Below are 12,215 nucleotides of genomic sequence, written 5' to 3' on the forward strand. Positions count from 1 at the left end.
ACATTATGTGTTCGTTATGTCGATTTAAATGCAAATAAAATTAGAGAAGACTTCTTACAATTTATCGAAATTCAAAATTGTTAAGAAAAGGATTATCTGATGTTATATTGAAAAGTATAACTGACTTCGGACTAAATACTAAATATTTAACTGCGCAAGGGTACGACGGAGCTGCAGCAATGAGTGGCAGATATAATGGCGTACAACAATTTATTCGCGATGAACATCCTAGTGCCTTTTATTTACATTGCAGTGTCCATTGTTTAAATTTAGCAATAACTTTTAGCTGTAAAGTCCCAGAAGTAAGAAATTGTATGGGTACTATACAAAGTGTAAGTACTTTTTCGGTTATCCAAAAAGGCAAAGTATTTATTATCAATAGAAGAAATATTTCCACAGACTAATCGTTTTAAACTAAAAAATGTATGTGCAACTCGATGGGTCGATCGCCATGATGCAGTTATATTATTTGAAGAACTTCAACCAGCCATTTTACATGCACTAGATAAAATAACACTTTGGCCAGATTCTGACACTTCTAGTTCTGCAAGTCATCTACTTACTGCGATAAGACAGTTAAAATTTTAAACAGCTTTAGCTATTTTAGTGAAAATACTTTCCATAAGTTTTCCTCTCAGCCGATATCTTCAAACAGTAAATCTTGATCTAAAAACTGCACTAGAAGCTGCATCTAATGTTCAAAATACTATTCAGGAAATTAGAGAAAATTGTGATGTAGTGTTTCAACAATTATTTTTATCTGTGATAACATTGTGTGAAAAATTTGATATTACTGTTAGTTTGCCACGTCAATGTAAATCAGATAATCCAGAATATTTTTTGAGAGTCTCAGAATTCATACCTTTTATAGATAATTTTTTAGACCAATTGAACGATAGATTTATATCACACAGGATTGTCTTGAATAATTTTGATTGTATTTTACCCAAGATAGATATGAAAATATCTGAAGAGATTAAAGGTAAATTCAAACAATTAGTAGAAACATATCAAGATATAGTTGATGAATGTACCGATTCAAATCTAAACGATAATTTATTAAACGGAGAATTAGATTTGTGGTACACTAAATATTCAACTTTAACATCTGCTGAACTCAAGAACAAAAATGTTATGGAAGTATACTTCCAAACCTGTCCAGAGGTTTATCCAATAATATCTAAGCTTCCTCAAATATTTATTACACAGTATCTACTGCCACAGGAGAACGATCGTTTTCAACACTCCGTCGTTTGAAAACTTATTTGAGAAATTCTTCTGGACAAATACGTTTAAATGGTTTAGCCTTACTTAATATTCATCGTGATATTAACGTGGATATTAATGATGTTTTAGATGAACTTGCTAAAAAATCGAAACGAAAATTGAATATAAATTTATAGTTTGAAAAAAAATATATTTACATATTTCAAATTTTTATAGTCAGCGTTATAAAATAGTTATACACTTATAAAATATTTAATGCATGATGATTTATTATAATAAAAACACACAATTCAATAAAATGTTATATGTTACACTTTTATTAACCCCCCCCCCCCAAAAAAAAAAAAAAAATTCTGGATACGCCACTGATAATGTATTATGTATAGTAATTGAATAGTTCGATTTTTAAATCTTATGAATTTTAAATGAACCTGTATAATTATTGTGTTTTTGTCAAATTTCCGTACATTTACTATACCTTTCTAATCTTATCTTGGTCAGATGACCAAGGTTACCTTATGGTAACATATACATTATTTTTGTTTTGCATTAATATGGTAAGTTTTAGTTAATCAACATCCATTCTTCAATCACCGGTTATTACTTATTCGTGTTTCAAAATTTGAAAAAACATAATATCATTACAGCAATATTCAATGTAACAATAACTAGGTTCTTATAATTAATTATTAGTTCTTTAAAAATAATGATCGTCTTAGCGTCTTAGCAGTATTTATTATATTATATTTACATCAAATGTAATACTATAATGATCCCACAACAATACTTTATTTCTGTCTCGCCAACCAGCTGTAGGTAATTCACTATTATTATTTATGTACACTGTCCCGATATTTTTCAATAGAATTTACTTTTTGTTGAAATTATATTGATTTACAGTGGACATTGATCTAATAATATAAATATATAATTATAATAAAATTATAAAAATCGATTACTTAAATCGATTTAAAATTAAATCAAATTAATATTATAATGACATTTATAATAATTTATAATATAAAAATCATAAACTAATTAATATAAGTTTTTGTGTGGACTGGCACTAAAAATCGTGCATTTTGCAAAGATTAATTAGTAATTTATAATTCATGCATTGGACCAATGCCTTTAACTGAGGTAAAAATCGTTTTCCTACTCCCGGGACATAGTTAGATAATCTACATGCCAGTATAGTTTCGATTCGTGCGACGATCGAAAGCTTTATTAATGCCCCTGCAAACTCTATTCATTTTTCATCAAATCGACCTTAGCGACTGACAAAAATTTAAGTACTTCTAGTTTTTCGATTTAAAAATGTAAAGATGTTTTAATTAGTCAACAAGTCTACATTGCATCGGTCGAACCATATTTTTGATATTTTTGAAGATATTCAATACTAAAAATTTATAAATTTATAAAATGTAAAATATTTATTCTCGTCAAGAATTTTTTTAAAATTGAAAAAGTGCTCCGACCGATGCAAAGTAAACTTGTTTAGCAACACAAACACCTTTACATTTTTTAAATCGAACCACTAGAAGTACCTTAATTTTTGTCAGTGCGACGACTAATTCACGTTCATAAATTGGTTTTGAATATTTTGATCTAGACATTGAATGACTTGTGCGTGTGCGTGCATGCGACCATAAATCAGATAAGAAATAACAATGTATTGTAAATTTATGCGAGTCGCGGGTGATGGTAGGGGAGTATACACACACTAATAATCATTTACTACACACACAAAGACGATCAGTAATCGCAGGAACGAAATAATTGCCTAAACACAACTCCTTAAAAATGACACATTTGCAGGGGCCTTAATGATAAAACAATTTGACCCACTTGTAACCTACTGTCCAGCAGAACGAAATCCACTTATCCACATTTTTGAAGTTTTATAAAATATTGAGTGGGTGTATAAACTAAAATCTTTGCTCTTTGTTTCAAAATAGTTCTTAGGTCAGTGAGTGCAGTAGGTTATTTATCGATACACAACCTGTTCAATAACACAGCTGAAAAATGCATCACCAATAAATGGGTACTCAGCAGGTGCTTTGAAAATTACAGTATTGATTTGTAGACACATGTTAGAATGTAGCAACCGGTGAAATGTCGAGGTTCAAAAATCATATGTATGTGTATTTGTTTATTTTGCGCCAAAGGCGTTACATTTGGAATTTGTGGTTTCGTGTAATTATTGGGAGCAATATTGTAGTGCGTCATATAGTCGTTTTATATGAGATAGCGTCAACATCACGATGTCGTCGGATATTTAAATCATCGTCGTTTTATATTATTGCCATACAATCTACAGTGCAATTAATATTATGTTAAGTTGATAGTTTGGTTCATTTTCTTTTACCAGATAAAAAGGAAGTAACTTATCGCAATATGTTTTTAGCTTTAAATATTTTAAAACAAAATTAAAATCCATTGAAAATTATTGCTGATTTTCAAAAAGCTGTTATGAATGCAGCCCTATTTTTATACCCAAAATACTAAAATTTCCTACATTAGCATATTTTCCCCCAAAATCTTGATGATAGTTTCGAAAACCTTTTTCAAACAGAATTGTATAAGAATAATTAGGAACTACTGTCAAACTTTATAAATTTCTTTGAGGTTAAGCAACGTTAATATAATTTGATACTAAGGAAAAAAAATTTTAGTTTTTGAATTTAGGTAACCTTTTAATTTCCAATGACAGTTAATCATTTTTAAGTTATAATACGAATACCTATTAAGCATAAAAATATATATAAATATCATATTTAATTTTAAATTGTCATAATTCAGTTTTAAATGGTTTACGCAATGCGTAAATTACAATAAAGTTGAATAAATAAAGTTTATTTTTAATTTACTATACTTAAAATAGGTATCGAAAATAGATAGAGGTAATATGGCACACTTAAGGTTTGCTCTTGGTACACATGTAATGATGATATCAAATTATTACTGGAGTTTAACTTTAAGTTTTTAAGTTTTAGTTTTTCCTTTTTGGGTAAGTTGACATGAATTATAACAATAAACCTAGAAATAATAAATTTAAATACACATATTTAATGAAAATCTTGTACCAACTTTTAATACATTTTAATAATAAATAGCACTAGGTGTCATTTATAGAAAAAAATACTTGGGTAAGTTGGTGTACATAAATTAGTCTTCGGCAGATACCAACTTACCTGTACCTCCTTCACATGTTTTAATTAATAACTTATAGAAAAAAAAAATGTAAATCAAATAAACAATATATCAAATGACACCTAAGAATATATACTATTTAATTATCTGTTCAAATATTTGATTTTAACTACTACTTTCTATTAATTGTTTTGACAATAGTTTAAATATTACGTTGGCTAACAGTGACTTGGTTTTTTGATTAAATTTACTATCAATATTATCAAAATAATTTGTGACTTGAGCAATCAAATGTAACCTACTAACTTTTTTATGTCAGATTTATCAAATTATTGATGATTGGCTTAGTAGTTATTTTTATATAATCAATTTGTTATCTTTCCCAACACGTTAACTTACCTTGAGTTCTGCAACGCAGAGAGTTACATATTAATAGGTTGGGTAGACTAGTGTAATTAGGTTTTGTACAAAGGTATTGGGTATTAACTATTAATACTATTATATTTTGATAGGTAAATATTAATATTTGTTGCACTTATAACTTATAAGTTTACAATATTGTCAACTGTTTATTATTTTTGGAAATTTTTTTTAATAATAAGTTTAGGTACAAAATAATTTTTTAAGCATACTTACCCTATTTGTATGCTCAAGTTATGCATGTATTCAAATTCTCATTTTTTGAATTTTGAAATACACTAGGAGACCATATTTTTAAATACTTGAGATTTTGTTACCACTTAATGATAATTGTGTTTTAAAAAGGTTCACCTTTTCCACTTTAAATTATTCAGCAGGTTTTTTTATTTGAAAATTTGAGCAAGTAGTTTTTGAGTCATATAAGGTTTTATTAAGGTCAGATTAGGTCTATATGTGTTAGGCCTTATATGTCTAGGGTAATGATTTGAGTAGCTCTGGAGGCATAGATGATTTGAAAATGTTAGTTATTACTGATGACTTTTGCATTTTTTTTCCTTTTATTCTGTACAATGCTATCCTAGCTAAAAATTTGTTTCATGCTCCTTTGATGCAGAATATTCTAATTTTATTTTGCATTTTTTTGCATTTTTTGTATTTTCAGCTATTAATACATTTTTTTTTGTTTTTTAACGTAATTTTTTCATCTTTTAGGGCATTTTTTACAAACTGTAGATTTTAGGGCAAATGTTACATCCAAGTTTGGAAACAAATTTAATTTATTTAAAATCTAACTTTGGATTTGGACTATTAGTAAAAAATAATTTTAATATTATTATTGTGGGGTTTTTGTTGTGATTACATTTATCGCGTTCCAATAAGATTTACTCTTTGAGTGTTATATATTGAATTATTTAAATGCTTAATATATTTATAATTCATATTTTAAATTACTATTACACCCATTATTATACCTATCTCTAATAAAATTATTATTTATAAATAAGTTTTTTCACTTACTTAATTAGTGTTTTAGATAATTTTTAAAGTCATTTTAAGTTTTTAGAGCATTTTTGCACTTTTTTTAGGGTTTTTTTTCATTTTTTTTAGGGCATTTTTGTGTGTTTTTTAGGTCATCAACATCCTAACTCTAGTAATTACTATTGTTCTATCAATATAAATAATTTGTAAAAATGGTTCCAATGTTCCATGTATAATAGTGTAGTTATATATACTACCTACATCTAATATTTCATATAGTTTTGAAAAACCATTTTTTTAAAGATAATGGTTCTGAGTATAAACATTTCAATTCCCATAAACTAAAACTTTTATTTAGATATCTACATCAACATTTTTAAAAAAACATCAACTACATAATTTGAGATAAAAAAAGGTGGGGTTCTTAATTGGAAAATGTAATTTTTTATTGCCACGGTCAATTTTTAAATAGTACAAAAAATATCAATAGTTTGAAAATATTATGTTCTTTAGGTGTACTTATAAACGTAGTACTAAAGGGAAAAATGAAGGTAAGCATATTTAAAAAAATCACCATGTATATATTATGTATTTTCTTAGTTTATTGGAATGTGATCATATACATTGGTTTTTCATTCTCTTGAACTTTGAAACTTTTAAAAATGAATCCTGTGAAATTGTCCATTCTTCGTACATTTCTATATTTTCTTTAGACATACATTGACATATCTACACTAATCTATAGCTAAAATATTGGGTTTTTACTCTTTTCCTCCTTTTGAATTAGTGTAAAAAATATTGGGAACATTTAAATAATAATAAAAAAATTAAACCAATATTTTATATCTTCAATAACCTCTGGGAAATATTGATATTATACCTTGTTTGTCTACGTTACAACTTGAGGTGGATAAGTGTTCCAATTCATTGTTATAAAACCTTTTAACTATGTGTATTTGGTATGTTTCCATAACTAAAAGTAAGTTTAAATAATTACATTTTTCAAACCAGATTTCAATAATTAATACTTACCAATAATAATAGTAACTGTGGCAAATATGGTTTTACAAAATGGATGTGTAAATAGATAATAACACAATAAAGTAGACAATAATGTGTAAAATATGCAATGAAACATCAACCACTGTCTAATAAAGAGAAGATTATGCTGAAAAAAAAAAATTTCATAATCTATTAATTTATTTTACGATTTTATTTTTGGAATTAGGAAATTAATGATTTTTGTTACCATAAATGTTGCTTTTTTCAATTTATTGTTGAAGTGAAGTATCAAACATAGTAAGAATAATAGAGGTAAACTTTTTAAAATTGCTATTACTATTAAAGTTGAGTCTGAAACATAAAAGGATATATTTTTTGTTTATTATAAAATTATGATCAAGAAATGTTCTCATTTTAAATCTAGTATTGATTAATTTGATTATTTTGGATGAGTATAAGCTTTTATTTATTATTTAATAGGTAGTTTGTAAATTAAACAATATACTTTTTAGTACCAATGGTTATGTTATTTTTAGGACAGATTTTATTTGCAAATTTCTATGTTTTAAAATACAACAACGCCTTATGAGTTGTAGACCTCAAATTGGGTATTTTTCATTAGTCAGTTTTGTGCTCTATAATATGTTTCGGAATAGTATGTGTTGTACATTGTGGTACATAAATGTTCAAAATAGTTACAATCATCGGCACCTATTTGAAAATTTAAATGATAAAATGTTTTAGTAAAAAACACAACAAATATTTTCTTCAAAAATAACAAAAAACAAAAACTTTCCAATACAGAAGTTATTTTTAATAGAAGACTAAGTATAGTAAGTGTGTATCTGAAACTAGCTTACCTGCAGTTATTATTGAGTTCTTAAATATACACAATTGAATGGCAATTAAGATGCATAACACAAAAAAAACCTAAAAAAAAATTAATAATTTAATAATTTTTAAACCATATGATTTAATTGCCAATTAATATTTTGATTAAAATAATTTCAAATAAATAACATAAGTTAATTAATATTATCTTTTGTAAGCAAGTAGGCAATGGTTGTTACTATTAAAAATAAATACATGTAGTAATTTAACGTTATTTTATTTAACCCTATATTTTATAAGCTAATTTTGAACATATTATTTTTTTTTAATTTTAAATCAAGAAGATAATGGGCCCCACTAAACATGTTCGTGTGGAAACATTATGGGTTCACAATTTTCTACCAATTTTTACCAAAAATCTACATTTATGTTGATAATCAAGGCATATTATATTCTAAAAAAGTTGTACAAATGCTTTCAAGTATCTCACCTATTTAATTATTTTTTTTATGGTAGGTACCTACCTATTTATGGCAGGAGGGAGGGAGGTTGATACAATTTAATATATTAGTTCACAGAAAACAAGTTTCAGGCTTTGTAGAATTGTCAGATTTTGATAAAAAAATTTTTATTTTATCTGAAGGATGAACTTTCTATACTCCATATTACATTTCAATGTTTTATTTTATTTAAGTATGAAATAATTTGTAAAAAAATCTTTAAATTGTCTTTTTTAAAAGACATTGTACATTTTGAAATTGAAAATACTTGAAAACTGAGTTCAGTACCATCATTTATTATTCCCGGTTAGTGTAATTTTGAGAAAAATGTTGGCAAAATAACGTTAGTACAGGGTGCCTCAATAATAGAAAAATAATTTAGTAATATACATACATGATAAAATATCCTTAGAATTAGAAATATAAATTGACAAGATATTCTCTGCCTAAAATCTTTTTTTTTAATAAAATAATTTAGTGTTGAATTCAAATTTAGCAAATTTATTACAATTTACAGCTAGTGATTTTCTATCGCAATGACAACAAACATTCAACATAAAACACACTATTCTTGAATTCTGGTTTTTTGTTTTTAATATTTATAATTTATAAACATTAAACACGTAATATTATTACAAGCATCTGTCTCAGATTTAATTAACTGTAAATATATAGCCATCATCTATCAAATTATGCAACAATTAAAAGCCATTATATTCCTCGTTAGTTGTTTTGGCCTGAATCACAAATGAAATTCTTAACACAATAATTATGAATTAATCTGAATTTGAGAAATGCTTAAAAAATGTTCTAGTAAGTACCTATTTTATCATTATTTAATACTAGGTATATACTTAACTCTTTGAAAAGATAAATACAATTTATCATGTTTAATACTGTTTTAAATAAAACACCTGAATAATACCAAATTATTAGATAGCACTGCCGTTAAATACTAATTATTATGCTGTATGTTTGATGAAATGATTGAGCACGTTTAAAAAAATTCATACAGAATTTACGCTTTCATCCGTCTCCACAAATACAATTGAATATAATTCATTATGCATACAATTATATAGAAACTAAAACATATACCTAATATTATATAATATGATACTACAAAACAATTTTAATAACTAAGCTAAGCCGTAAACCAGTCCTGTAGATTATATTCCTAACCGTCAACCACAACTAATTTGTATATATTCCTGAGGTAAACAATGTTATATACGCTGGGGCTATAGGGCTATAATTGTTTTAGTGTATTGATAATTTTTATTAAAACAAATTAAACCACAATTTTATCTATATAGATAATTTTGATAATATCAGAAATAAAAATTAATATATAATATATTGATGCATGTTCATAAAAAATAAATAAGATAGATACATAGCCTATAACAGGGATGGCAAACCTTTTGAACACTGCGTGCCCAAAATTAGTAATAACATTTTTTTTTTTAGAGCGTACCATGAAAAAAATATTAAAAATATTATACTTGGTTATATTATAATTTGATTGTATAATTAATGTATTAGTATAAAAAGGTTAATTTAGTTTATTATAGGTCCAATAATATTATATATTATATAATATATAATAGCAAAAATGTTCATGTGCCACCCCGGGCCCGCGTGACATGGATTTGCCATCCCTGGCCTATAAACTATCTAACTTAAAATTTTTTAATAACCATTCATAAATGTCTTAATAAAATATTAGTATTTTTCACTATAGATAATTTAATAGATTTGTGGTATAAGGTTATTCTATACTTTGAAGTTATCAAAATTAATTAATATTAATTCCTATTTTATACAATATGTTCTTATAATTGTATTCATATTATATTTTTTTCTAAAAAATGATAACTTATATTATGTTATATTATGTAATTTATGATTTAACTTATTTCTAATTAATTACTTAATTATGGTGAGACCAAACAATAATAGAACAAAAATAAGACAGCATAATATACCTAACAGTTGTATGATAGTTAATAGTTTAGGAGAAAATTTTGTTCAGACTGTAGTGGAGAGAGAAAATACTCATAATATGCAAACATTTATTTTTCAAAAGTTGTTGGCTTAGGTTTATTTTATTACATTTTTCCTTGCAGATATTAATAATTATTAATTATTATTAGTTGGTTTATCCAATGGGTATTTTATTGTCAATTGGTAGCATAAGTAATTATTATACCTACTAAAGAAAGAATTAGTTTTAAATGTTCATTGCTTAATAAATATATTCTCACCATTTTGTTGTCACAATAATATGATACATTGATACCTATCTACCTATCTACTTTGGTTTTTATTTCTATTTTTTTTTTTTTTTAAATATATTAGTTAATTAAATAATTTAGCAGATATACTAGTCTCCAATAAAATAATATTACAATTATTAAAAATGTATTACCTTAATTTAAATCCATTGAAAACTAAAAAAGTTTTCAATTTTTAAATAATAAAAATTGAAACATAAAAATAACTATTATTATCTAACCATAATTGTTCAGAAGATAAATGTCTTATATAAAATATTAAAATAGATAGATATTTTCTAACTGATTGTAATTTGTTTCAGTTTATACTTGGTATTAAGTGTAATTAGTTTTTGTAAAGTATGATTATTGTTATGTTGTGAAAAAATCATTATACTACATTACTACCTTCATCTACTATACATAAGAATAACATACTGGTTCTTTATATTTTAAACTAGAAACTATACCTATTTGAATGCCTATATATGTATGCTAATACTATTATCACAAAATTAAATCAAATATATTCTAGATAGGTGTTAAATATGATAAAAAAATTATCGTCTGTAGACAGTCACAATAAATTTTTAATACCTACTTTTTATTGATTATCTTTAGGTAGTTATAACCAGTACCTATAGGTACTTACAACTAAAAATGTAAAACATACTAAGTTCACTTCTCTAGAACACTCAGTACAATATCATTACATATATATTATATCATTTAAGGTACCTATAATTAAGAGTACTATCTATACTATACATAGGTACCTATACATAAATAATATAATATAACTATAAGTAAGTAATCTAAATAGCTGGAATAGCTGGTAGGAATTATTAGGTATATTTACCATGTTGAACGTGGCTATTGACAGAGCACATCCACATACGTTCAAAAATCCGAAAAAACATTCAGATTTTGTCATATCTCCGATATTGTTAGTTTAAGTTCTCAATGTAGCATTAATAAAATATTATTATTTATTGGTAATATAATAAATCCATACGCGAACGCGATTGATATTGTAGAGCGACCGCAGATGAATATTGCGACTGTTTGAATAAATATATAATGAATAATAATATCAAATAATGTTCTGTCTGCAGCAGCAATTTTAACAATATAATATTATATGCGGCATTGCGGCTATCTTCGAGGCGTAAGTATATAGCGACGAAGTGATAATTGTTATGATATATATACAATATACACATATATAATATGTACATATGTTCCTACTTTTTACCTATGTTATCTGCCGGTCGTGATGATTATTTTTATTTTTATTTTGTTGACACGTTTCATAACGCTTGGCCTCTGGTAAATCGTAATCGACAATCGTATGTATCTACTAATTTAATCATACATTATTTCAAGTATTAGGTAGGTAGTTATTTTAATTTTGTGGAATTTGTTTCAATAATATTGTGCTCACCTAGCTATTTCTGATTTCATAGGTTCATACTGAATACTATTTATTACCTCTAAATTCTATACACCACTTTGTTGTTCACATCGATCGATGTATTATATTTATATTGCTGTATTAGTGTACCTGTTGTGTATAATTTAAATACTGAAGGTAGATTAATCTATATAAGCCGTATATTACGTACGTAAAAGGGAGGTATAGGTACGATTTTACTGAATGATTTTTTTGAAAACAGTAATGTGAGTGTGTGGAGAGGGGTAGAAGAAAATAATATATAACAAAACTTAAAATTGAAAACAGAAAACAACGAACGATATCTATAATAAACATCAAAAACATTCAAATATAATAATTAATAGTAGGTACTTATGTGGCTATGTCAATTAA

The 12,215-nt window shown here is 25.7% G+C and overlaps 2 protein-coding genes across 3 annotated transcripts; one reads left to right on the forward strand and one right to left on the reverse strand.

Annotated features, from left to right (window-relative positions):
- Nucleotides 1-44: 44 nt before the first annotated feature.
- Nucleotides 45-1,257, forward strand: LOC111040129 (52 kDa repressor of the inhibitor of the protein kinase-like; the record flags this gene model as incomplete). The annotated part of the gene is made up of 3 exons (XM_022323893.1): nt 45-302; nt 361-550; nt 608-1,257. Coding segments are annotated over 3 exons (1,098 nt in total), but the record flags the coding sequence as incomplete, so codon positions are not given.
- Nucleotides 1,258-6,358: 5,101 nt separating this feature from the next.
- Nucleotides 6,359-11,561, reverse strand: LOC111040128. Of its 2 annotated transcripts, XM_022323892.1 has the most exons (6): nt 11,247-11,561; nt 7,641-7,710; nt 7,028-7,131; nt 6,811-6,946; nt 6,659-6,751; nt 6,359-6,553 (listed from the first exon to the last, which is right to left on the reverse strand). In XM_022323892.1, the coding sequence occupies exons 1-6, from the start codon at nt 11,319-11,321 to the stop codon at nt 6,540-6,542; spliced, it is 492 nt and encodes a 163-aa protein (XP_022179584.1). In that variant the 5' UTR covers nt 11,322-11,561; the 3' UTR covers nt 6,359-6,539. The 2 variants fall into 2 exon arrangements, with proteins under 2 accessions (XP_022179584.1, XP_022179583.1); XM_022323891.1 differs by having other exon boundaries at nt 6,359-6,751; nt 11,247-11,560.
- Between the last annotated feature and the right edge of the window lie 654 nt (nt 11,562-12,215).

The sequence above is a fragment of the Myzus persicae genome, unplaced genomic scaffold, assembly GCF_001856785.1.
Source record: "Myzus persicae strain clone G006 unplaced genomic scaffold, MPER_G0061.0, whole genome shotgun sequence".
Lineage (NCBI taxonomy): Eukaryota > Metazoa > Arthropoda > Insecta > Hemiptera > Aphididae > Myzus > Myzus persicae.

Coding starts and splice junctions, on each gene's coding strand:
- LOC111040128 (XM_022323891.1), bottom strand. CDS start 11,321: ATGACAAAATCTGAATGTTTTTTCGGATTTTTGAACGTATGTGGATGT. Junction 7,132..7,640: donor GAACTCAATAATAACTGCAG/GTAAGCTAGTTT, acceptor TTTATGTTTCAG/ACTCAACTTTAATAGTAATA. Junction 6,947..7,027: donor TGAAAAAAGCAACATTTATG/GTAACAAAAATC, acceptor TTTTTTTTTCAG/CATAATCTTCTCTTTATTAG.